The sequence below is a fragment of the Pleurodeles waltl genome, chromosome 2_2, assembly GCF_031143425.1.
Source record: "Pleurodeles waltl isolate 20211129_DDA chromosome 2_2, aPleWal1.hap1.20221129, whole genome shotgun sequence".
NCBI lineage: Eukaryota > Metazoa > Chordata > Amphibia > Caudata > Salamandridae > Pleurodeles > Pleurodeles waltl.
The window spans coordinates 1,062,014,651-1,062,041,549 of record NC_090439.1 but is presented as its reverse complement, the minus strand read 5'-3'; the positions used below and the strand labels follow the sequence as shown (position 1 = coordinate 1,062,041,549).

The window sequence follows — 26,899 nt, the reverse complement described above, 5'->3', positions numbered from 1 at the left end:
GCCTTTAAATTTGTTTTTTTCATATCACATTTGCTATACATTCATAGACGCAGGTCAAACGTCAGGCTATGCTTTCTGACAAATTGCTCATTATTCTATAAACATGAAACTATGTGTTTACTTTTCTTTCCCTGTCTGCAAAGTTAGAGGATTTTGTAAATTGAACTATCTGACAATCTTGGTTGGGTACAGGGAGTTTGAAAGGAAAGGCTATAGGATGTCAATTTTTATTAACACACGACAAAATTTTAATACCAGTAAATGAACTATACACATATTTCTTAATATATCATCAGTCAGGAAAGCACTGATGAAGCACATTGTTTGGTAAGTCTCAAGTGTGGCTATGACTATTGTGATGTAACTGATGGCAGCACCTCCGCCCCCTCGGAATATATTTCCAGCACCACATCTCAGTTGTGATCAATATTCGCCCCAAGACCGCTAAATGTTCCTCCCTTTTTGATTTCACATTTGTATGCTTTTCAGAGCATCTAAATTATCACTCTGAAATGTCAAGGCATATAATAATGCAACATGGCTAAGTATAACTAACAAAATAAATATAAAGTCTCAAAAGCGTAAGAGACTTCAAGTGTTTTTTATGAATAATTTCACTGTGCACTCCATAAAATGAAAAGGCCACTGGATATTTAGCAACTGTGTAATCCATCAAGATATTATACTCAAGCAGCAGTTTCAAGACTAGGGGAAACTTGCTTTACGAGATAGTTTTAATAGTAAATGGTCTGGTATTTCAAACTGGCTATCCTTTTACAAAAAGCAGCCATCTAAATGTGCGTCCGGACCCAGAAATGCATTCCATTGTGGCTTTTGGTGGATTTTCTGAGATCTCTAAAATCAATCTCACTCTGGACTACAACACTACATATAGGTTCTTGGTAAGCCAACAATAAGTGAGGTTACCCTAAGCTTGGCATGCACAATTACAGGTCCACTGCCAAATGATGCTGCAAAAGTCCTGAAACAAGCTCTGGCAAAGCTTGCCTATGTGAGAGCTATCAGCTTTCCTAATGTTTTAAGCCATTCTTAGACCTGTCAGTCTTCGGGTGGTCTTCCTCCAAACATTTTGCCTTTGCCCACCATTTTTACTGATCACATTTTTGTTGGCCAAAGGACTCTGTGCACTTTACCAGTGCTGACCAGTGGTAAAGTTTGAGTGCCCACTCCTGAAACATGGTAATATTGGCTTACACCCAATTAGCATATTTACTTACTTATAAGTCCCTATTAACCTGGCACTATCTGTACCCAGGGCCTGTAAATTAAATACTACTAGTGGGTCTGCAGCACTTATTATGCCACCCACTTAAGTAGAATTTTGAACCTGCCTAAGGCCTGCCATTGCAGCCTCTGTGTGCAGTTTTAAACTGCCATTTTGACCTGGCAAAATTAACTTTTTGCCAAGCCTAAACTTTCCTTTTAAAAACATGTAAGTTACCCCTAGGGTAGGCCCTACACAGTCCAAAGTGTAGGGCAGAGTGTATTTAAAAAGTTGGGCATGTACTTTTAAGCTTTACATGTCCTGGCAGTGAAAAACTCAAATGTGTTTTTTATCACTGTAATGCCTACCTCTTCCATATGAAAACATTGGCTTACCTTATTAAATTTAATAAGAGATAGCTTTCAATTGGGAGCAGGTAGGAATGTTGGCTCTGATACCTACAGATTTGTCATTTAAAACCCTCCTTAACGGTAACAGTAAAGTTGGATTTTAAGTCACAATTCTAAAAATGACACTTTTAGGTTTTTCCTGTCCCAACCAATTGGTGTCTACATCCTGTATCTTTGGTCATATCACTAGGTGTAGCAGTTGGTCTTTGTATATTGCTCCCAGACAGTGAGACAAAAGGGGAATAGGTGTTGGCAGAATGGGCCATTTCTGACTTGATGAGCAGAAGGAGCTGTCACCTGCCATACTTACACATCACAAAGGCTCTGCCCCACCACACTCACAAAGGGTTTGACGCTAGTCTTTTGTCCCCCCAGACAAGCAGGAGGCACAGCAGGGAGGCAGGAAGTTCTAACCACCTCTGGGGTTGGAAACCTCCAGACATTCTCCTTCTTCAATGCTGGCACCAAGTATAAATATTGGACCGTCAGAGCCAACTGTTCAGTACACCTCTGGACCTGTAGAAGACTCATAAGAAGGACTGCTGTGCTGCTCTGCTGCAAGAAGGACTTTTACTCTAGTGTTCTACTTCTCTGCTGCTCTGCTGCCCTGCCGCATGAGTGAGAAGGACTGGTACTGCATCTTGATCCTCGGACCACTAGAGTGACTCATAGGGCTACTTAGTTGGCCTCCTGCTCAGGGACAGAAAAGGCCACACCCACTTGATCGCTGCACCTGGACTCTACCTGCTGTGAGTCTTGCCCCTTCCAATTTGTGCCACCTCAGTCCTGGACCATTGGAAAGTGCTCTTCCAGCCCATCTGTGGTCCCAGCAGAACCTATGGAGCACAGCGCATCGCCCACAATCTCATAAAGCATCGATGATGCAGGACCTCTGCAGCCCATCAAAACCACTGATGTGCAAAGCTAGTCTCTGCATAACAGTCACACAGCTCCTTTGAACCACTGCTTCGCAACACATTATCGATGCCGGACTCCGCACTGCCACCCGCAGGACATCGGAACTGCTGTGTGACACATCCCCAATATGGGATAACACAACGCTTCGTGACTACGATTTAAAGGACCTTGTTCAGTGGTCCCTGTATCCAGCCCACCCTCCATCATAACCACTAGGCTAGATAACCACAGTTGGCACGTGTGCTTCTAGGCACCATTTTCACTTAAATCTTTAAAATTTTAAAATCCCCGGTTCTACTGATTGGGTTTTTGTGGTTTTGGTCTAAATTATTATTATTTTTTTTTACTCTGTTTTTTATAATGGTGTGAGATTACATAACTAATTAGATACTGTTTGGAGTGCTGCATAAATACATTACACATTACCTACACATTACCTTTAATATAAGCCTGACTGATTTTGGTTCCAAGCTGCCAGAGGGTCAAGCATAGTTTAATTTCGGGTTTCCTTGTGTCTCACCATGACAAGAGTTGTGGTTGCTGCTTGAGTAGGGTTTCACCCCTCTCAACTAGTAAACCAATTTCTTACAGTCATGTTGTACAGCAGCGTGGCTGCTGTTCAGCAACGCTAAAAATTTGTGGTTTTCCATAGAATAAAGTGGCTTAGAAGAGAGAGGAGTAAAGTGGCATAGAATCAAGTAGAGTGGAGTGGCATAGAGTAGAATAGATTGGCATAGAGTGGGGTGGAGAAGAGTCATGTGGAGTGGCGTGTAGTGGCATAGAGGGCGTGGAGTGAGTTCAGAAGAGTGCCATAAAGTAGAGTGGTGTAGAGTGTCAAAAAGTGACTTTGTGTGGAGTGGAGTGGCGTAGACTAGAGTGCCACAGAGTGGAGTGGTGTAGAGTGATGTAGAGTGGCATTGTGTGGAGCGGAGTGGCATAGAGTAGAGTGACATGGAGTGGAGTAGAGAGGCATAGAGTGGCGTATTGTGGCACTTTGTGGAGTAGCGTAGCGCAGCGTGGAATGGAGTAGCATAGAGTGGAATAGAGTAAAGAGGAGTGGAGTAGAGTTGAGTATAGTAGCACAATTGTCAGTGAAGGAACTAAAGTGACAATAGAGATCCCAGATAATATGATAGCAACATAAATAAGCTGTATGACTCTGTGAAAAGTGGGAAAGCACATTGCACTTCCAGGAATAATGCTTTAATGCTTACAAAATAAAAAAATATGCATTGCAAAAAGACATAAATAAAGATGAGGAAGAAAACATGAGACAGTCATGAGGGTGGCGAAAGGCAAAAAGTTGGGGGAAAGACAACCCTAAGACTGACAGGTCTAACATGTGTCCCTTCCAGTTGAAAGTGGGGAGAACTATCTAACCCTTGGGAGTTCTATTCACTGGTGCAGAAGAACCTGGATAGACCATCAGCACCGGGATGGTCTGACCCACGATGGTGTTCCACCATATAATCCATTCCCTGTAGGGAGATAGGCCACCTCAAAAGTTTGGGATTTTCACATCGCATGAGCCATCTGAGGGGTCTGTGATCTGTCTGAACCACAAAGTGAGTCCCAAGCAGGTATGGTCTCAGCATCTTCAATGCCTAGACCACACGAAAGTATGGATTCAATTTGGAAACATTTCTTGAGCGACACCCACATTGAATTGATACACAAGGAATGTAGGATATCAACATAACTTGATAAGGTCTAAAGCAGTTCTTATGTTTTGTTAGTTTTGATTTTATGTTCTTGTCCAATGTTTGATTTACATATGCTGAAGGTGCGACAATCCTACTATGAGTAAAAGGAAATTAAATGCGCTTAATTTAGTATGACATTTTCACTCTCCAATAGTGAAACAGTCTCTATTGTTGAGCAGTTTAATCAATATAGATCAATAACTCTAGAGAATCCCTGATGAAAATACTAGTGAGATGTCCAGGATCGCATAGAGTTATACGGCTCCCCCTCCCCTTTTCTGTACATACTGTCACACTTAAATCACTCTGGTCTTACTGTAACTGGCACCCAGGTCCTCTTGTTAAAGGTGCTCCTTCCACTCTGCTGTAATACTGGGGCCCCACCAGTCCTGGGGCAGGGCAACCTTGAAAGGGTGCATGCAGTGGTAAGGTTTGACAATAACCATCCATTCCAAGAAACTGCTGAAGGCATCAAAGGCCAGACTTGCCACAGAGTTGTCCATGGGCCTTTCCTTGTCTACAAAGTACTTCGCCACAAACATTATACCAAACAGATACATTTCTGTCAGTTGTATCAGCAGAAGCCTGAAAAATGACTGTATGTATGTATGTTTTTCCCATCTCAGACCCCACTCCATAGCTCCTAATGAAGGCTACAACCTCCTCTATGCCTATGTATTGCACAGAACATTCCTCCGCTGTTGTGTAGTCTTTGACAGAGCTGCCTTCGGGGTAGGACACGTGAAGTATTCATCTGTATTGGCCTCTTGTCTTCTTTTGTCAGTTTGTCTTGCACTACTTGTGACTTTTCTTTTAAAGACTTCAAGTTCAGTCCAGCATCTCATGCACAGCCCAGTTTATGGTATTTAGGTTCCTCCATCAATACCTCTCATCAGCTTCGATGTGTCCGACCTGTCTGGGTAGTGATGCAGCAATGCTCAGGTGCCTCCAATCTAACCAGCGTACTGACCTCTTCCCATGTTCCATTTTGTACCACTGCTTTACCTCCCAGTCCTCTGAAGGATTGCATTTGCGGGTGCTTAGCTTCACATTCAGAGCACTCGTACCTGACTCTAAATGTTGCCCTGAAAAAACTTCCCTTGTTAAAACTTCCATTCTTCTCTTGTACTGGGGCTGGGCAGTATGAATAGTAATCTGCTTGCTATGTAAATCGCTGGTATCAGCCTCTTGGCTCACCATTTCCCATAACGTAATGCTATCAAAGTCTCTCCTTGTTTTGAACTTGTCACGTTTCATCCATCCTAGCCCACCAAAACTGACATGTGCTGTCCTAATGATGCCCATTTAAGTAGAACTACACTGCTTTCTAAATGTTTTTTACAAATGGTCGCATAACTCTCGAATGCCACCATCCATGTGTCTATATCAGATGGGCTTTTCGGTCTCTTGCCCAATTTCCTTTCCTACACTTGCAGTACCTTGAAATGTAAACATATTCGCTAGCCTTAACTGTTTCCTTGGTGGTCCTCAATGTTATCGCTCTAGTCCTCTTTTCTGTCTATTTTTGAGGCGGGGTTTCCTTGTCCATTTTGATATAGTTTGTCCTGACAGGTCAATCACATCCTGCTGTTCCCCCTTCTTCATTGTATATGCTCAAGGTGCCTGCTCAGCTTGTCTTCCCGTGCTCACCTGTCCCTTTTAATCTTCTTCCCTCTAGTGCCATCTTCACAACCCCATGTTCCCAGGTCCCGGAGGCAAGACTGCCTCCTTGCATATTAACATTGGCTCCTGGTGAGTCTACTGGTGGTGCCTCGCTTCTCAGCTCCTGTGGGGGTGTAAGGAAAGTGAGGATGGCTGCACTTACCCATGTGGATGCTCTTCTTTCAGACACTGTTGTGCGGCCCTGATCCACAAGAGTCCCATCATGGCCTCCTGTCATCTCCCTGATGCCTATCGCAGCCCCTCCACAGCTTCAGTGGTCACCGCTGTAGGCCACCGGTGCCCCCCTTTTCCACTTTGCGCTGTAATTAGGTATTAAATAATTCATTTACAAATACACATTAAAGCATAGCTGTGGCAGCCATGTGCCTACTGACGTCACGTCTTGCATCCTCCTGCGGACTCATTCCAATGACCCAACATGGAGATGGCGGTTCCCACCTCTCCACATGGGGCTTGATTTCTGCCCTGTTGGAAAAAATGCAGAATTATTTAAAACCAGGGGCTGTGTTACAGAAAGCTCCCTGGGGGAACTAAGGGCACGTGCACCTGCTTTGTGCATCCCCCCATGGCACTTTGGTATGACAGAAGGGGCCGCAGACACTTGTTCAGATCCTTTTGTGTAAAACTGATAGCGCTGGTGCATATGTAGCCCCAGCACTATTGCAAAAGGGCATTCCCTCAGGGTGTAGCCACAGGACTACTGACATCACATGTCTTGCATCTTCCTCTGGGCCCCTTCCTTTGACCCTCCATGGAGATGGCTGTTGCCGCACCACTATGTGGGCCTGATTTCTGCTCTGTTGGAAAAAATGCATAATTATTTAAAACCATCGACCCTATTACAGAAAGTGCCCGGGAGCAAAGGGCATGGGCACCTGCTTTATGCACCCACGGGGCACTTTGTTATTACAGAAGGGGCGGCAGACACTTGTGTGGCCCCTTCTGTGATCCTGATAGCGTTAGGATATGTAGTGCCAGTGCTATCTCAAGAGAGTGTTCCCTCATTTGCATGGGGGCCTGACTCCATGCAAATCCAGTAATCACTTTGCCTCTGTGCCCAGGCTGTATTATGGTTACTGGCTGAGAAGCAAGCATGCCATTAGGAGGCACACAGAAAGTGTGTCACAAAAAGGTGGCACACCGAGAGTGCGTCTCCTAAAGGCAGTCTTCTGAGGGGAGAAAGAGGAGCTTATGGGCCCTCCCCATTTATTCCCTTGCAGGCGAGGGCCATCACTCACTGCACCTGTCTGCAAGGGGATTTCTAATATCTCTTGAAAGTGCTGGCAGGTGCCACCTGCACTGTGAAACAGGAGAAGTTTGGAGCAGGAGGGCCCTGAGGGCAGCGCACTTCCCATAATAAGGCACACTTTACCAGTTTGCATCTGAAGCACCTGTTGTAAAGTGTGCTGTGGCACAAACGGGGGCAGTGCACCCTCACTGTAATACGGGCCCAAGTGTGTTCCATGAATGAGTTGACGCTAAGCCACTTCATGCAGGCATGTTGTTTTTCAGCTACAGCTGATAAATATCTACTCATTCAATGTTTCTCTGTACTCTGCGCTTTACAATCTTTCATCCATTAATTTAATCCCATTCTCCAAAAAAACGTATATTTGAAGTACCTGACCTGCCGAGGCTGGGTAGTTCTCAAACGTCAGGGGGCACTGACAGCTTAGTATGACGACTATGCGAAAGCCTCGAGATATCTGCTACAGAAATGGAAACATTAACGCTGTGTCTTTTTTTTTTTTTTTTTTTTACAAATCGTTTGCTTTTTCCTTCAAATGGCTCATAGTCCACACAGCACCTGCCTAGCGTGTGTGGATTTTTTCATTTGACCTTTATTTCATAGCTGCTCCGTCACTGCTGACACCGCTCACTGTCCGTATGCGGCTTCCGCCTTCGGCACCAGATGAGCTTGCACGTGCTCCAGGCCGAGGCAGGCAAGGCTACCAGGACAACTGTGGAGACGCAGCGTGCGCGAGAAGCTCTATTCTGCATTTTCCAGCAGCTGAGCTACTGTAGTGTTTTTCAAGCTGTTCACACTCAACCCCCAAAAACATAAGAATGGAAGCTATGCTCGACACCGCACAGTGTGATTTTGTTTTGGACAAAACAAAGGGATCGCACTGAAGATCCTAAGCAGTAAACAAGTAACTTAGAGTTCTTTGAAGTGTCCGCGTGCTTTTACATGTACTGTGATAGAAACACAGAACACTGCTGCATAGATGTCTTATTTAGTATTACCTCCCTCCTTGATAGCACTTGTTTTAAAAATGTTTAGTTTTAATGAATGGACATTCTTCCAAACAAGAAATAAAATGTGGTTATGTCCCTCCTTAATAGCACTTGTTTTAATAATTGTTTAATTTTAATGACTGAAAATTCTCCCAAACAAGTAATAAAGCGTGATTCACCCTCATACGGGAGAAACAAGGGTTATTAAAGGGAGAGGGCAGGGTGGCTAGTTAAACCCTAGAGCAATGGTTCCCATCCTGTGGTCCGGGGACCCCTGGGGGTCCGCGAAGCCTTCTCAGGGGGTCCGCGACTGCTTAGAAAATTAAAAAATATTAACAAATATTGACAAATTAGGTCCCCAGCTTCCATTCTTCAGAGTCGTGTATGTGTGTGGGGGTCCAGCTTCGACCACAAACTTGGAGATCTTATGGATGTCAGCTCCACCCAGGTGAAGTATTAGGGGCCGCTTGCTTTCATCAGTGACTTCCACAGTCTCAAAGGAGGGCTCAAGGCATTCTAACCCTGCCTTACACCCAGTGTCTTGTGTCCATGGTGGCCCAATGACGGCGATTGACTCCCGACCTGGGATGGGAGACATGGTGGGCAATGGATGTGCTTGAGGAAAGGAATGGGGTACCATCATACTCTGCTTGCATCCACACACACTTCCGCCCTGCATGATAGGGCAGAGCAGGCAGTCGGGGGTGGTCGACCATTTCCATCGCTGGGTGGGGAATGCTGGCAGCAGATGCTGTCGCCAAGACCACTGGAATCCACTGCCTTGCTGCCAGGTAAGGTATTGCTGCCAAGTAAGGTATTGCTACAGGTGCAGCCCTTATAGTTCACTGATGGTGTGGGCACTTGGGCATCTGCCACCTGGGAATGCTGGCTGTGGTCCTTGGAAGTCTATAGATGGTTCCTGGGGGTGTTCTGATTGATAGGAAAGCCACCTTGAGAATGCATGCAAAGAAGCCATCAAAGTAACACGTAATGGGCCTTCAAAGTCACATACACTGGGCTCATAAGTCTGCAGGTGGTGCTTGGGGTGCCCATTATTGCAGAGAGAGCATCCTTTCATGAGATATGCTGAGGGGAGGTCTCCTGTTGGAGCATAAGTCACCTCAGTCTCTTTGGGCGTAGAAGGCCTCACTCTAGCAATGCGTGGGAAGCTGCTGTGCGGGGCTCCCCTGTGCTCCAGATGGATTACAGGTGTGGACGCAGGGAGAGGTCTGCGTGCTTCAGTGAGGCCTCCTGCATCTTGGACTTTTCAGGGCTGGCCTCCAGGTGTGGAGATTGGGCCGCAGAGCCAATAGGACCTATTGGCCTAGGAGGCAGGTCATTGGGTGAATGAGGTGGATGTTCAGGGTGCTGGCTGGCTTTGAGAGATGCAGAAAGGTGACTCAGGCTGGTCCTACACTGGAAGTGCCAGCGCTGAAGGCAGGGGATGCTGCAGGTATGCACGGATCAGTGAGGCCTCCTCATTGCCAGTGTAGAGTGCTGCTGGTGCAGTGCTTGAATAATGGCACAGGTATGTGGTATACTTGTAGCTCCCAACTGAACCACGCCCACCCTACCAGTTCTATTTATTCATTTTGTAACACGAGACGTCAGGACAAGCTAAATGGTAAGACAGCTGCAGGGGAACACAGTGAACTTCCCCTCCCTGGGGCATCCCACTAGTGGGCTCCCCTAGTGATGCAACAATACATCAACCAGAGATACAAGACTGCCTCATGCCCTGCTATTGTCATGCTTAGACATGCTGTCCTAGCCTGTTGGACTTTTTTGCTTATGCAGGGTCATCCCCAATCTTTTTGCCTCCTGCCTCCTATTTTTTCTGACCTGTTGCTGTTGGCTTTTGAACTCTGAGCACTTTACCACTGCTAACCAGTGCTAAAGTGCATATGCTCGCTGTGTAAATTATATGTGATTGGTTTATCCATGATTGGCATATTTGATTTACTAGTAAGTCCCTAGTAAAGTGCACTATAGGTGCCAGGGCCTGTAAATCAAATGTTAATAGTGGGCCTGCAGCACTGGTTGTGCCACCCACATAAGTAGCTCTGTAATCATGTCTCAGACCTGCCACTGCAGTGTCTGTGTGTGCAGTTTTAACTGTAAGTTTGACTTGGCAAGTGTACCCTCTTGCCAGGCCCAAGCCTTCCATTTTCTTACATGTAAGTCACCCCTAAGGTAGGCCTTAGGTAGCCCTAAGGGCAGGGTGCAGTGTATGGTTAAGGTAGGACATATAGGGGGTCATTCTGACCCTGGCGGTCCATGACCGCCATGGCGGAGGGCGGCGGAAGCACCGCCAACAGGCTGGCGGTGCTTCCTGGGCGATTCTGACCGAGGCGGTAAAGCCGCGGTCAGAAAAGGGGAGCCGGCGGTTTCCCGCCGGTTTGCCGCTGGCCCAGGGAATCCGCCATGGCGGCGCTGCTTGCAGCACCGCCATGGGGATTCCGACCGCCTTCCCGCCAGCCTGTTTCTGGCGGTGTGCAGACAGTGAAAATCGCGACGGGTGCCACTGCACCCGTCGCACCCCTGGAACTCCGCCGGCTCCATTTGCCGGCCCAGCGGGAAACCCGAAATGGCCGCCGTGGTCTTTTGACCGCGGAGCGGTCTTTCGGCGGGAACCGCTTGGCGGGCGGCGACCGCCGACTGCCGCGGTCAGAATGACCGCCGTAGTAATGTGTTTTATATGTCCTGACAGTGAAATATTGCTGAATTCGTTTTTCACTGTTGAAAGGCCTGTACCTCTCATAGATTAACATAGGGGCTACCCTTAAATCTGATTAAAGTGTAGATTCCCTTTGGGAGCGGATGGACATGTGGAGTTTGGGGTCTCTGAGCTCACAATTTAAAAATACATCTTTTAGTAAAGAAGATTTTAAGATTCTGTGTTTGAAAATGCCACTTTTACAAAGTGAGCATTTTCTCGCTTATACCATTTCTGTGACTCTGCCTGTTTGTGGATTTCCTGTCTGGGTCAGTTTGACTGTTGGGCTGGTTGCATCTCACACTAGACAGTGACACAAAAGGATCTGGGGTGTAGTCTGCATTTCCTGATGAGCCATCTGTGCTAGGAGGGATGGAAGGAGTGGTCACTTACACCTGAAAGGGCTGTGCCTGTCCTCACACAATGCAGTCTCTGGCCCCCAGGTGAGTGTCTGGAGCCTGGCCTGGGCAAGGCAGGATTTCACATTCAAAAGAGACTTTACTTTGAAGTAGGCCTACTTCAAAGGAGAAATTGGGTATAAGAAGGTCACCCAAAACCACAGACTTTAGAACACTTCTGGAAACAAGAGGAACCTCTACCTGGAGAAGAGCTGAAGAGCTGAGGAGAAGTGCTGCCCTGCCTGTGACTGTGCTTTGTGGAGCTATCCTGCAGTTACTGCTTCTGCAAAAGTAAGAGGGCAAAGATTGGACTTTGTGTGCCTTTCATCTTGTGAAGAAATCTCCAAGGGCTTGAATTAGAGCTTGCCTCCTGTTGTTTGAAGTCTCAGGGACAGCAAAGACTTCTCTCTGCCAGCACCTGGAGTCTCTGGAGAGACTCCTGCTCTGACAAGTGGTGCCCTATCCAGTCCCTGGGCCCTAGAAAGGAAAGCTGGTTGAAACCAAAGGAAATCAACTTCGGACCGACGCCGCTGCTGAATCCGTTGAAGCTGCCTGCACCCGACTCCGTGATCTTCGCAGTCGCCGCACCATGTCGTGACCGACGCCGCTCAAAGTGCGCGGATTCAACGTTTCGCACAGACACCGCAATCCCAAACTTCACGCATCGACTTGTTTTCACTCTTCACCAAAGGTACTGTACTTGGGGGTCTACGCGACTCCTTGTCCGGCGCCACTGGTGTCAGCTTGTTGGGAACGACTCCGTCACGATGCCGTGTTAACACCTCATCGAAGCATTTTGTGTTTCTAAGTGCTATTTTTGAGTTTAATCTTTAAAAGTTCATAACTTTAATTGTGTATGTCGGATTTTTATCGTTTTGGTCTTGTTTTGTTTAGATAAATATTTCCTACTGTTCTAAACTGGTGTTGTGTCATTTTGTAGTGTTTTCATTAAGTTACTGTGTGTGTTGGTACAAATACTTTACACCTAGCACTCTGATGTTAAGCCTACTGCTCTGCCAAGCTGCCAATGGGTTAAGCAGGGGTTAGCTGAGGGTGATTATCTCTTACCCTGACTAGAGTGAGGGTCATTGCTTGAACAGGGGGTAACTTGACTGTCAACCAAAGACCCCATTTCTAACATAGCCTGACTCACAAATCCTGCTTTCAGCCCTCTCAAAGACATTCTCCGTTACAAAATCAAAGGGAAATCTGACCATATGGATCCTATCATCGACTTACCTTACCTACCAATTGAGAGGCCAAAATAAAGTTCAAAATGAGCTATTTTACCTCCAAAGCATTGTACCTCTTTTACTCACCAACCTTCTAAATGTATCTGGCTCCAGTTGGTTTCACTGTCTAAGTACCTAAAACATATGAACATGTGTTGGTCTGACAGATGAGTAGCAGACAAATCCTAGCTATGATTTTAAATGAATGTGTAAAGCTTGTTACCTCTTCTTTAAATACTTGTTTCGCTTTAGGGACGTCTTTCCTCAAGGCTTACCTGATGAGTATGCCTTTGTGGCAACGTTCAGATTCCGAAAAGCTTCCAGGAGAGAAGATTGGTATATCTGGCAGATTATTGACAAGTACGGAATACCACAGGTACTGGATGGGTTTTGAGTTTTCCCTTTGTCTATAATTCTTTAAACGGTTGTGTCATATAACCAATATATGCATCAAACAATTGAAACTGCTATTGTTCCTGTTGTCACTTGTTTTTGAAACAAGGGTCTCTTGCAATACCATTTGTTTTAATGTGCCCTAGTTGAATAGCTTTGATTGGAAGATGCCAATTACTGAACAAAATATTTTTTTGCAGCAGATCTACAAGGCCCAAGCTCTTTTCGCTTCACAAACATTTTATTTTCTACAAACATTACATCGATAACACATAGACAGTTATTAATATTATTCTGTTCACCTTCAGTCTTCACTTGAATCCACAAATGATTACAATGCCACTAAATTGATGATCCACCAAATTATTAACGCCAAAGCTATAGCACAGTTGTCTGTTACATATTATGTGATCTGAAACTGCTAAGAGAACAGAGGTATAGCAACATACTCACAGAAAAGGAATGGTTTGGGCTAAACTTACATCTCCCCCTTCACGAAAAAGCGACAGCTATTCACAAGGCATGAGTAACACCCTTTTAGAGATTTCGAGGATATATGTGGGCCTGCTTAGAGGCCATCTGCTTTTTCCTTTTGACTAAATTGTATTTATACGTGTTGCATTCCTGAAAATGTTGGGGCCTCAAAAGCCCTGAAAGCTAGTTTGAATAGGTTGATTGCAATATTCACAAATACAGGCTGACCTCGGCCAGGTTCCAACGTAGAGTTTTGTACAATGATCATCAGGAAAATATTAGAAATCTGAAAAGCTCATCATATGTTATATTAATTAGTTCAATTGTAGCACATACTAATGAGAACAGTGCAGTAAAATATCTAATTATAATTGGAGGTGTGGTGATGTTAACTTGGGATCATGTGCATAGTGTTTAGAGACAGAGTAGCGCATAATCACCTGGCCACGCGATCATAAATTTCTCTTGGAGAGAAAACAGATTTCTGGCCAATTGCTGAATTCCACCGATCTGCATCCTATGTGCAATCCTCTATTAGTTATCATCCTGCAAGGCATATGTGCATCAACATATTTTACTGTGGGTCTACAATTCTTTTTTTAAATTCTTCAAAGAATATCATCCACCCCTTTGTGAAAAGACTCATTCTGCCAACATTCTTTCTGTGAAAAATCTGTACTGTGAGAACATAATACTGTGAGAATGTGTATTCAAAAGACATCATCCTTAAGCACTTGCTAATGTTTCTTCTGGTTTCCCACCTAGGTGTCCATTAGATTGGATGGAGAAAATAAAGCATTGGAATACAGCGCTGTAGGAGTGACAAGGGATGCAGTGAGAGCTGTCTTTCGCAATGCAAAAGTCAGCGAATTGTTTGACCGCAACTGGCACAAAATCGCCCTGAGTGTCCAAGCCAAGTCTGTCTCCCTCTACATCGACTGTAAATTGGTTTTGACTGTACCAATTGAAGAAAGAGAGAACATTGACATCCAGGGAAAAACTGTGATTGGCAAACGTCTTTATGACAGCATACCTATCGATGTAAGTGCACACAGTATTATGAGATATCACAAGTCTAGTGCCAGACGTTTGTATCTTCTGCCTTAAAGGCACAACAAATCTATGGTATGTGTTGTTATGATCTGAGCATGTGTATGCTATTTTCCACTACTAGTCTAGTACTAAATTGCTTTTTTAATTTGGACATCATTTTCATGTTGGCCTGAGATTTCCACCCATCTGTCTTGAGTGGTTGTTTTGCTGTGTTTGATTATGTATGGTTAGTACAGAAGTGTGTCACATTTCGTTATGGTTTATGTTTTTTCATGTGAAAGTAAAATTAGTTTGAACCATATAAAGATCAATGCAGGTTGAACTCTTTAACACTCTTGTGCCCTATAGGCCTCAATAACAACAAATTCTCCAGACACAGACAGGAACAAAAATGGAATAAAAGCAGAACACCTGACTTCACACTGCTGAGGTTCCTCAACACATCAAACAAGCTTTCAACATAAACAGTACACTCTTAAAGTTAATATAGCTCTGCGTCGACCCCTTGCCTGACCATCCTATCCCACATTCCACAGAAAAGTATAATGCCATCTAGTTGTTCAGTGAAAACATCCAGAACAACAAAACGTTCATCAACAACACCAGGCCTGTTTACCTCTTACATGCATCCCTAAGCAGATGATCCTAAAATTATCAGCCTTGAAACTCACGTCTATTACTTATCTCATCAATATACTCATCTCTTTAAAAGATACCTCCTTAGGAAGGTGATACCTTACACTCAATGTCATCAAAAGTCTCTCTGGACAAACTCTCTCACCATTCCTCAGCATTATTAGTGTTCCTCTCTTAAGGCATCTTTCCAGAAGCTTTTAAAACAGACCTGAACCTCCCACTCCTAAAACACACCAGACCCAGATGAGATGAACAACTACTAGCCCTTACTCATCTACCCTTCATTAGCAATATCATTGAAAATACAATTTACCTCAATTCAAAGATCACATCCACACCAACCATCTCTTTAAGACTGCCAGTCCAGTTATAGATTATGCCACAGCCAAGAGATGGCCTCTTTACCAATCTCAGAAGATGTTCTACTCACTACAGATAAAGATTGTACTTCCTTCTTGGTATTGCTGCACTCTTGAACTTCCTGCAACACTGCCAACTATCAAACCCTCACCCACACCTCAAAATCTTTAATGGGATTCCCTTGCTATATCCTTCCCTGGTTGTCATTTTAGCTGTCTACCCTAGAGAAGTTTATTCATGTTGGCATCTCCATGTCTTATTAGCTCCTTATCACTTGAGGAGCCCAACAAGCTATCCATATTTTCCCCCACTCCCATCCTCTTTAGTCTATACATATTGCTCCTTGGGACTTTACTCTCCAACAAAGGCATCACAATTCACCAATACATCAATAATACACAGATCTACCTAAAAGCCTCCTTCTCCAGCTTCTCAAGAACCAGCTATACCTCCACTCGAACTAGATGTCAGCACCTACTTGATGCTCAACCCTTGCAAAACTTGCTATTTCCAAAACCCAATAGCTATTTGAAAACTGACTCAACAACATGAGCTGCACTTTCTTACTAAAGAAAGTGAAATTGTTCCTCTCAGAATGTGACTTGAGAACTTCATTCAGTCCTTTACAGCCTTGCATTTAGATGGTGGTAATGCCTTGCTCCACTGACTCCAAGACTCTAGATTGACCCCCCCACCCACATTATAGCATCCTACACTCCAGAGCACGCCTCATCACTCATCAAGGGCCTGATACAATATGACAACATCCCTGCTACCTGGATGGAACTCCATTGGTTCTCCTTTCTGTATTGTCTCCAAAACCAGCTGCATCATCTACAAAGTCATCACGACCAGCTGACTCTCTAACTCACCATCTCTGGTGCCTCTCAAGCCACATGCAGCCTCTACAGCTACATCCCTATCAGACTAGTGACAAAGACGTGCAGAAAAGAGAAAATAAGGAAATCTGTCTTCTCTATTTATGTGTCCCAGATCTAGGACAACCCCCTTGTATCCATCAGGACCACTCCTACTCTTCTTCAGTTTAGTAAGAAGTTAACAACACCCTTCTATAGAGAGCTCCATATCACAACACAATACCAGTCCAGTTCTGCTCAAAAACGTACTATATTTCTTATTTCAATTTGACTGTATATTTTCCTTTGAACATTTCCTCTGCTCTCCTGCCTTTCATCAAGATTCACACTATACTGATGGCACATACATGTATATATATATATATATATATGTATATATATATATATATATACATACACGACTGCCAAGTAAGCTACAAAAACCCTTATGTTCCCTCATACCTGCCTGGCACATCCATAAATCAGGTTAAACTTCATATTTCTCTAATAGTCATATGCATATGTTTATGTATACAAAGGCACCGTTCTTGTGAGATTAAGGCCTCAGTAGTGCACTTAACATTGGAGCCCATTCCGTACTCAGCAAGCATTGCTTTCTCTGTCTAAGATCATAGACAAGCCATGGTATTTTATGTCTCCGAATCAACGGTTCTCCTCATTTACATCTAAAGAGGTTAAACATTAAGCAGTGAAGTAGCTGAGAATGTTATTATTTTATAAGACAGAAATGTTTGCATTTGTTCATCTGAGGATGAATGTGCATGGCATTTGTAATCCATAGAGGATCTTTTGTTAGGCTAATATAGTTAAGATTTTGTTTTCATTAATGATCAACATTTTATGTTCCTTACAGCAAGACTTATTATACTTACCATATTGATTCTGCATTCTTTATAGTTTGACCTCCAACGCATTGTTATTTACTGTGACTCTCGCCATGGAGATCTGGAAACCTGTTGTGACATCCCAAATGGCCCGGTAAGTACCTCTACGTCATTTGATTTCTCTGTCAATGATGTTGATTTCTCTGTCAATTATGTAAATGGTTTAAAAGATTGCACATGGACATCAAACACAAACCTTTTCTTCTTAGCTGTCTTCTAAAAGGAAAGGATACATAGAATTTCAGAAAAAAATGTTGGAGTGTTTAAGGTTTATTTTAACAGTAGATATCAATGGACAGCTAAAGGTAGCTAATTTCTGTGCTGTCATAAATACCCTGCTGCATTAAGTAAGACTAGAGAGACCAAAAACAAAGACATGTGTCAAGGCTTTAAATCACAAGAAATGTAGACTTAAATTATCGTTTTCCTCAGAATTCACCTTATTCTACTTACTATAAATTTGTCTATGACAGTTGATGTTGTTGGCAACCTGCAGTATTATAACTGTATGTTTGCTAAACATGAATTAAAAACAACAGTACACGTGATGATCAATGGTTATGGTAAGTACAATCTACCCAAAAATTCTGCGGCTCTTCAAAAATCTTTGACACAGTCCTTCCACAGACATCTTTTCCTAAACCATCATATATTTGCGCCCTGAAAGTCTGTATGAGAAAATATATTCATCCCAGAGGAGCTGTCCTTTGGTTTCAATATCTGCATGTTTCTTGGTTGACTACTCAAAGAGGACATCCAAAGTCAGTCGAAGGGCCACGTGTCAGAATGACTACTAAGGCAGTATTAGTTAACCCTCTCTTCAGCATTGATAAATCTTTTAAGGTTAATGCCTCAACATATTTCCTATTACCTTAAAAACGTTGAGTCTTACTTAGCATTTGGCAGACAGGGTACTCTGTCAAAAATTAGATGAATGTCCTGTCTACTATATTACAATTGCATCATAATTATGGCCACTGATATTATACGTCAGAGGACAGTCAGATTATGCTGCATGGTTGATTTAGGGCCTAATTTAGATGTAGGCAGGTGGCCTGTTTCTCCATCAAGGAGACAGAATTAATTATTCTGTCACCTTGACGAGGTTGCCGCCTCCCTACTTGAGAAATGACCGACAAGCTGGCAGTCATTTCTAACTCATTGGCAGGAACCGATGTCATAATAGTTACTGTCAGTGTTGTTTACAGTTTGATGCAGGGGTTCATCCCTAAACGGGATTTTATTTTTTAAAAGTACTCTCCCATAGATAGGGGAGCCTTTAGCAGCTATCACTGTCTGTTACCTCCAGGGCTTTCCTGGCGTTGACAGACAGCGAAAACTGACCGCTGATCCCACCCATCTAAATTAGGTGGGCGGATTTAGAGGTCTGCCTCTGATGGACCTTACCCCTCAGGGGTCTCCCCCGTAAAATTTAACCTAAGGACGTCCCACTTTTAAATTTGCCAGGCTGACCTTTATCTTGACGACATGTATACTGTGTTGCCGTTGGGATGGAATATACATACCACCAAGATATAAAACAAGCTTTAAATTATAAGGCAAGAAAATTATACAACATAAAGCAACACATTTTGTGGGAGTTCTGCTTTATTATTTTGCAATTCTTACAGGTTAACAAATCTTGACGAAAGGTTTCACCTGGTTTGTAAATTAATACAGCAATGAGTAAATAAAAAGTAACCAGTAAATCTTTTCAAATGTCCAGCCACCTGCACTTAACCTGCTGACTGCTCGTTGGTTCATAGGTTGTCTTTTTTGTGAAATGTTGTATTCTGCACACACTGAACTCATATGGCAAATGGTGGAAATAAAACGTGAACCTATAGACATCCATCAAGATAGGTGGGGGAAGCAGCTGTAAACAGTAGCGTCCCTTTTTAGTATCCGTGTTACTGTCCTTTCTATACATATTCTCATTGTACGTAATTGCAGCCTCATAATTCAAAATATATTATTTTCTCCGCGACTGTTGAATCTCTTTAAAATTATCACCAATATCTTATCAGTTTTAATAGTGCTGGGTGGTCAAAAATTGGAGAACATTTGCAGATCAAACATTTGCCAAAGTGTGTTTGTTTTTGCAGTTACTATTGTAAAATACATTTGCAAATACTCCTCGTCAATTTTAGCCACTTGCGTGCTTAATTGTAAGGCATATATCTAGCTGCAATGAATATATGAATGCATGTTTTTGCCACTTTCATGTATTCACTGTTAGTTTGTACATCTTACTAAGTATGGAGATTTTCAGTTTTTGAGGATTTTCCTGCAATTGCAGATCAGGCTTTCGATTTGGACACAAGGCTGACCAGCCTTTCGATAGTGTGTTTGTCTGTTTTGTGATTTGTGAAAAGTCACTGGCTTTCTGTTGCCTCTTCCAAATTGTTAGCTATTTCTAAAAAAATGTCTGAATGATAAAGATTTGCACTGGTTTAATTCTGGACGTTGAACCCTTGTATTTGCATGACAAAACACAAAGGGCCTTATTTACAAACGTAATTTTTAGACTTACAGCCATCCTATGTAAGTGAATATATGGTGCAGTAAATAGATAGCACATGAGAAAATTTCTGGAACTGGAGTAAATGAGCGAATTAACAGTATGTAACTTACACCCATAACTTATTGCACTCCTAGATTTTACCTTCTGTAACGGGAGTGGTCACAAAAGTACCATGCCTAAGCGGTGAGCACCTACTTAGTAGCACATTTGTGATTAGTAAAAGATATTTGTATTACTGCACACCTAATATACAACTGAGAGTACCAGAGTAGTTCTACATGAAGTCTGGGATGAAGCAGCAGTTAATTCACATTGCTGAGGAAGGATAGACTAAGAAAGTAAACACATTTCTGTTAATTAAAAAATGTAATGACACATGCTTTACTCAGTGCACCAAATATGAAAAAAAGGATTGAAATACAGCCATATATTGCATATGGCAATAAATCCAGAAATCTAAGACTGATTCTTTTGACAACCATAGATTAGGCTAGATTGGGAAGAAAGGGTTTAGACCAGTGCTTTCCAAGCTGTGGTATGGGGAAGCCTGGGGGTCCGCAAAGCCTCTTCAGGGGGTCAACAGCTTACAAAATGGAATAATATCAACAGATTAGGTCCCCAGCTTTCAGTAATGACTCAGTGGTGGGGTCCTTGGAATACAATAGTGATTCATTGGGGGTCCCTGGGTTCCAGTAATGATAAAGTGGGGGTCCACAGAAGTCAAAAGGTTGGGAACCACTGGTTTAGACCACACAAATCGAAGTTGATAAAAGTAATCGGCAGCTATTTGACTATTCTAACTTATAATTACTTGTTTTCTATAAGGCCAATAAAGAATTACATGTAGCACAATATCCAAATCATGTAAGCAATAGCACTCATATTTTTTACCATTGTAGCTGCTATGTTTTATTTCAGCATCGCTGAGACATTGGATCACAATCTTGCCTTGCTAATTGTGTTTGTGTAACACATTGATATACATTTCTGACTATTCCCATCAAATGTAAGTACAGTTTTGATTTTTTTTGTAAAAAGCAAGATAGGTCATTGTATTTTTTGTTTTTGTATTCAGTGCCAGGTGACACTTGTTACAGAGCCTCCACCTCCAACAACAACTCCTACCACTGGAATTGAACAAATTGGAACAGTAAGCACCATAAATTGCTCCGCGTGTCCACATGAAAAGGTACAGCACAATACTTACTTTGGTAATCCAACAATGTACCTGTCCTTGTCTTATAAAATCAAATGCTTGGAAAATGGGGGTCATGAATGTGAAAAAGTAAAGGCGTAGATTAGTATTAGGTCACAATTGAAATGCAATTAGCATTAGAAATAGAAATAAACTTACTGGGGCCTACCATAGGCTATCCAGCTCCTATGCAGATTTGGGGACAGCAGATTTGCTTTCAATAATCGCACAACACCGCATTTATGTGTGGCAGTAAGTCTGTGAAGTAGTGCTTTTCTAACTCTGTAACAGCACCGATCTAGAAGGCGCCTCTTCTACTGTGTGTGGGAAATTGAGAAAAAAAACAAGGCTGGAAAATATGGAAAGGCTCACATTTGGTTTTTGAGTCTGCACTGTATAGTTCACCTGGAATCACTAAGGCCCAAAGTCTGAACTCTTGTTGATGCTGAGAAGCTTACTCCAGGTGTCTTTAGAGCTCCAATTCTACAGGGAAGGCTCTTAGTGTTCAGGTCTTTTGCCAGCCAGGGCTTCTACAGAATCCAGTGCAGTCCACTCCCTGCTGGGAAGCCGCTTCTCTTACACAGGATTGAGTTGTTCATCTGCTTCTTCTGTCTCTGGAGCAGTTACATGAGGTTAACCAACTGACCATGGAGAGCAGTTCCAGTTGTTGGATTGAAATGTGGAGCGGAAGTCACTCCAGCCTTCTGGTTGAATTTTTCCCTGTCCAGAATTGTGGTGGGGCACCAGTTCACCACAGAAATAGCCAGTGATTTGTGACTTTTGTAGGCCCAATACCTGTCTAATTCCCACCAAACCATCGTCCCTTGTTTTCAGCACTTTCCTTCCCATAGGTGTTTATTTAAGATAGTGAAAGTCAGGTTCCCATATCGGGAGCACCATATTTCTTCCCACATTCAGCCCTCTGGAAGCGAGTACACTTCACCTCTTCCTGATCTGGAAACAACTTTACTTCCCATCCTATTATGGGAAGAGACCAATGTCTGAAAGGTCTCACAGGATTAAAAACATCTGTCACTTGGGCCTTTTTGTGGTATTTTAATGGCATGCTGCTGCTCTGGAGGTTTGTGATGCTATCTGTCCTTGTCCCCTCCAAGATGGATCTTCTCTGATAAGGGTTTAGTGACTACTACACAAAGGTCTCCCTGTCTTTAAAGGTTTGTGTTCACATTCCTGCGAAACATCTTTTACCCATAATTGAGAAGCTAATTACTATCAACGAAGGGAAGGACAATCGGCAGAACTGGTTTAATACTGATTGGCTTTAGGCTGCACATATTATGTTTTTAAAAGTAGTTTTTTTACTAGAGATAGAAAAAAATGAAATATCACCACTGAACTAGATTTTTGGTTAATTGTAAAAAGGGTAATTTGAGCAAATTTGTAGAATTTTCTTTCCAAACATTGTAAAAAAATGTGTTTACAATCCGACCGCTGCGAAGACACCATGCCAGTATGTACTCCTTAGACACTGCAGATTTACGTATGCCTGATGAGCATTTCCTAGCTGCTCACTGTAGGGGCATGCTATTCCTTAATGTTTAGCTAAAGTAAAAATGCAGGTGTCATTTAGGAGGCAGGCACTTTAACAGTGTCGTAAATGACAGACATCAGCCCACAACCTTTTCATCTTGCTGGTGGAAATATCAGCTGCAGACAACACGTGACATTTAACTTCCATGTAATGGTGCATTTCCTGTGTCAACTAATGGTGTTATCGAAGAGGTAAATAGGCCAATGGGGTAACCATATTAGGGAAGTAACCCATTTGCACTATGACACTCATTGGTTGTATCACACCTTATAGAACCATAATCCCAGCAAAAACTAATCCAACAATGTAGGAAGACCACCCAAAAAGATGTCCTCTTTCACATGGAGGGTAGAAGGACTCAGGAAGCCAAAAGAGATGCCCTCTTCAAACTGAGAATTCTGGAGCTCAAATTCAGTTTTTTAGTTGGCAGAAGAGGTCTCGGCGTACTCATGAGGTGATCAGTTTGAAAGTATTGAAAAAGTGAGATCCTTTACTCTTAAACTACTCCTTTCCATAATTCTAAATTTGCACATACCTGATTTGTAAAATCCAAAATCAGCAGAACTCCTCAGGCATTAGGATTCTTCTCTGACAAACTTGACTAGAATCAAGGCTTATAGTTGATCTCACATTTATTGCCACTTTGTCTGCCACTGTTGACATAATATGCCACTCAGCACAGACGACTGACACCGTTTTGTGTGAAACAGGCTGCTCTATTGTAATAGGCACACATCACATAAACAAACCATGGGCCTTTTGCTTACAAAACAAAAACCCTTACTATATGAACATTTCTCACCCGTGTTAACCTACCTCCCACCCCTAAATATCCCTCCCTTCCACAACACTTAATTCTGAAAGTCTCTACTTCCACCTGTGCTGATCTTCTGCATTTGATACCTCCCATCTAGGTTCACTGGACCTCTAACTAACTTAACTTCCTAATGAACCTTAAAATTCGTGCTTTGTCCAGGTATGAGCTTGCCCACCCGTTCCCTTTCAGCCTGGTTTGCGGCTGTCAACAACAAAAACATTTTCTAACATCTGCCAACTTTTGGGCCAACCGCCTTCCAGAAAAAGGCCCTAGTTAATCTTTATCTGCCCCCACCAGCCCTCCTGGCCTCCACTACCGAATATTCAACATGGCAAACAACACCTCTCTCAATTGTAGACTATATAACTTCATACCATAATTTGGCAGATGGGCACCATCCCCCCAAAGAACCCTGCACTATCATACCGCAGGTCTGCCTGCTCAGTCCTGCCAGTACCAAACCCCTTGCAAAAATTATGCCTCTCCTTGTTTATCTTCCTCCTGCCCTTATCAATGACAGCCGTCTTCCTAGCCTCCTCCCAGTTCCTCTTGGAAGCAAACACTGACCATAGTATGAAACACCTTGGCCTCTGTTGGTGAATCTCTTTAAAGTCCCCCTGCCCACATCAATGCGAAACCCTTTTCTACCACTAGGTTGTGCCCACCTAAATGCAGTACGAACAAATCCTGACACAAACCCCCTCCTAACATTGTGTTAAAACCTGAAATCAGCTCTCTCGACCACATACTCCCCCTTCCGTGCCACCAAACTCAAACGGGGGGAGGTAGGGACTAAGGGCCCCCTCCACTTCTCCCCGGTGGGGCAGCCCTCAAAAAGGCTGATACACTATAGGCAACTTGCAGTGAAATTCACCTTACCAAATTTAAAGAAACCCATGGTATGCTACCATAGGTCAGAATCAACCTCCCCCCACTGTATCTTGGGATCCAGCACCATGGAGGCCCTGAACTCATCGTCATATTGGGCCCAGGTATACCCCCTTTAAGCCACCTGTGCCTTCCGTATGACATCCATATATATAAACAGTGCCGCCCATTGCCCCAGGTGCTTTTCGCAATATACACTAGCGTATAGTAAGAAAGCTGCTGTCCAATTCACGCCATTCACATGGACTTTTCGGCCTTTTGGGTATCCCATATTTTTCTTCCTGGGCATCTTCTTTGGCCCTCAACCCCTGATATAGCAGTTTGAGCATCGCCACATACTCTCCTTTCCAGATCCTCTCCTTAGTGACTAACCTGAGGTGTGCCCAGAGCTTTGACACCCCCATATAGGGCACCTTCTTGATCTTTAGCTTCTTACTCTCTAGACCATCAGGGTTCCCCTCACTCTTTCCACCCTATGTCCCCACCTGCACTTCTGTCAGCCTCTTTTCCTACCTCATCCTTCTGCCCCATGTGGGCCCTTTTTGCCTCTTCATAGTGCCAGCTTGCTTACTGTCACCCAGGCCCATCCCCCCGCCTCTGCTTGCGGGGCTCTTCCTAGCCTCTGCCTGCGTCTTTGCTGTGTCTACTCCTGCATTGTTGGCATAAAGGCTCCTCCAAGCCTAGCCTCTCTGGACTTCTCTGTCCCACTTACATGCACACCAATTGACACCATGTTGGAGGCTTTTTCATCACCCCACATATCTTTACCTGGTGCCAGAGTCAGTGCCCATACCGGGGCCTGTTGGCTCGCCATTAAACTACTCTCTGGCACACCTCACCTCCGGACCCACTGCCAACCAGCTTGGGTATCCTGAAAAACACAACTCACACCCTAATTAGAGTTCCCCCGCACTTTCCCATTTGTGGTGTCTCCTCAACCACCAATTCACCTTTCTCCGAGCTCTCATAATCCAGACTTCTTGCACCCAGTGTCTCCAACCCCCTCCTAGCATTCGCTTTCTCCTGCTACCAACCTTGCGATTCGAGCTTTTCACTCGTGCGTTGCTCTGTACCTGGTCGATGGGCCATACCATGCCCTCCCGACCACTCTGTTGCTGTGGGACTCTGCATCCTGTGTCGCAGTGTGCCAGTGGTTGCACTGAACCCTCCCACTGTTCCACTGACAAGGCCATCCAGGACCGTTGTGTGTCAGTGATTTTGTCGTCCAATGCTGCTGTCCGGCTGACCACACTGGGCCTTGCCTTCACTTCACCTGTGGGCTGTGGAGCCACATTGTGCTCTCCCTAGTCCGCCACTGCCAGATACCCCTACCTCTAAAAATGGTGAACAGGCCCGGAGTGCTAGTACTTAACTCATTAGTAGCCGGACTGCCCCGGTATCTGGCAGCCGACCCCACCTACCCCTCACCTCACACTGCACCATCTGCTCCCCCCAGTCTGCACCCTGCACTCCCTGCACCCCCCCAACTACACCCCTCTGCCTCAACACCAGACATCTCAGCAACTGCTGCACCATCTCCCCCCATGGACCTTTCACCTGCAGGAACTGCAACTTCAGCACCAGCCTCATCAAGCTAAAGGTACTCTCCGCACACAAAAGCACCAACAACCTCCAGAACCCCATCAACTGCCTGCTCCTCAACATTCGCCCCCTCCACAAGCACGCCACCGAACTCTGGAACTTGATCGATACCGCCCGACCGGACATCGCCTTCCTTACAGAGGCCTGGACCAGTCCCACCGCAAGTCCAGACATCGCCATCGCCATTCCTGATGATTACAGCATCCTAAGGAGGGACTGGCACTCCCGCCTGGGCGGAGGATGCACCATCGTACCCAAGTCCTCACTACGTGTCAAGTAAGTCCCAGAAGAACAATGCACCACCATGGAACACCTTCACTTCCTGGTCCACTCCAACCACAACTCCATTTGCGGCACCATGGTGTACAGACCACCTGCCCCCCTCCCAGCTTTCATAGACGACATCATAGACATCGCTACCCCATCCAGTCGACTACCTCTTCAGCGACCTAGATTTCCACCTCGAGGACCGCACCGACCCAAACACCAACGCTCTCCTCAACAACCTCACCACCCTCAGCGTCAGGTAGCTGGTCTCTGTACCCACACACATCACAGGACACACACCGGAACCCATCTTCTCCTCAAACAACCATACCACCATCGAGACATCTCCACCCCAGAATGGACCGACCACTGCTGCATACACTTCAAAATCACTGCACACAGCAGCCGCACTTGCATATCCAGGACCTCCTACAGGAAATGGAATGAAATCACCAACGAGCAACTCACCTCATCGCCCACCAAATCCCTCCCTCCGACGACGCCAACACAGCAGCACACAATCTCAACATTTGGATCACCGAATGCACCGACAGACTAACCCCTCTCCATCTGACATCGGCCAAATGCGTACCCAAGAAAGCCAGCTGGTTCACCACTGAACTCCAAGAATCAAAGCGTACCAGCAGACGTTTAGAGAAAACATGGAGTAACAGCTAAACCAGTAAAGACCTCGCTTCATTCAGAGCCGCAGCGGCTGCCCACAGATGAAAAATCAAGAACACTAGGAAGGACGTGCTTCGGGAGCGTACCAGCTCCTCCACAGAAAACCCTTAGGAACTCTCTCAGTCATCAATGAGTTCACAGATCCCCCCTCTGAATCCACCAGCATCCC

The 26,899-nt window shown here is 44.3% G+C and overlaps 1 protein-coding gene across 1 annotated transcript in view; it reads left to right on the top strand.

Moving 5' to 3' along the window:
- COL22A1 (collagen type XXII alpha 1 chain) overlaps positions 1-26,899 on the top strand; it is a 900,581-nt gene that overhangs the window by 380,196 nt on the left and 493,486 nt on the right. Inside the window, exons 6-9 of the mRNA XM_069220797.1 lie at positions 12,776-12,899; positions 14,156-14,431; positions 17,215-17,295; positions 20,801-20,914. Coding sequence (XP_069076898.1) covers positions 12,776-12,899; positions 14,156-14,431; positions 17,215-17,295; positions 20,801-20,914 — 595 coding nt within the window. The remainder of the gene's footprint in view (positions 1-12,775; positions 12,900-14,155; positions 14,432-17,214; positions 17,296-20,800; positions 20,915-26,899) is intronic.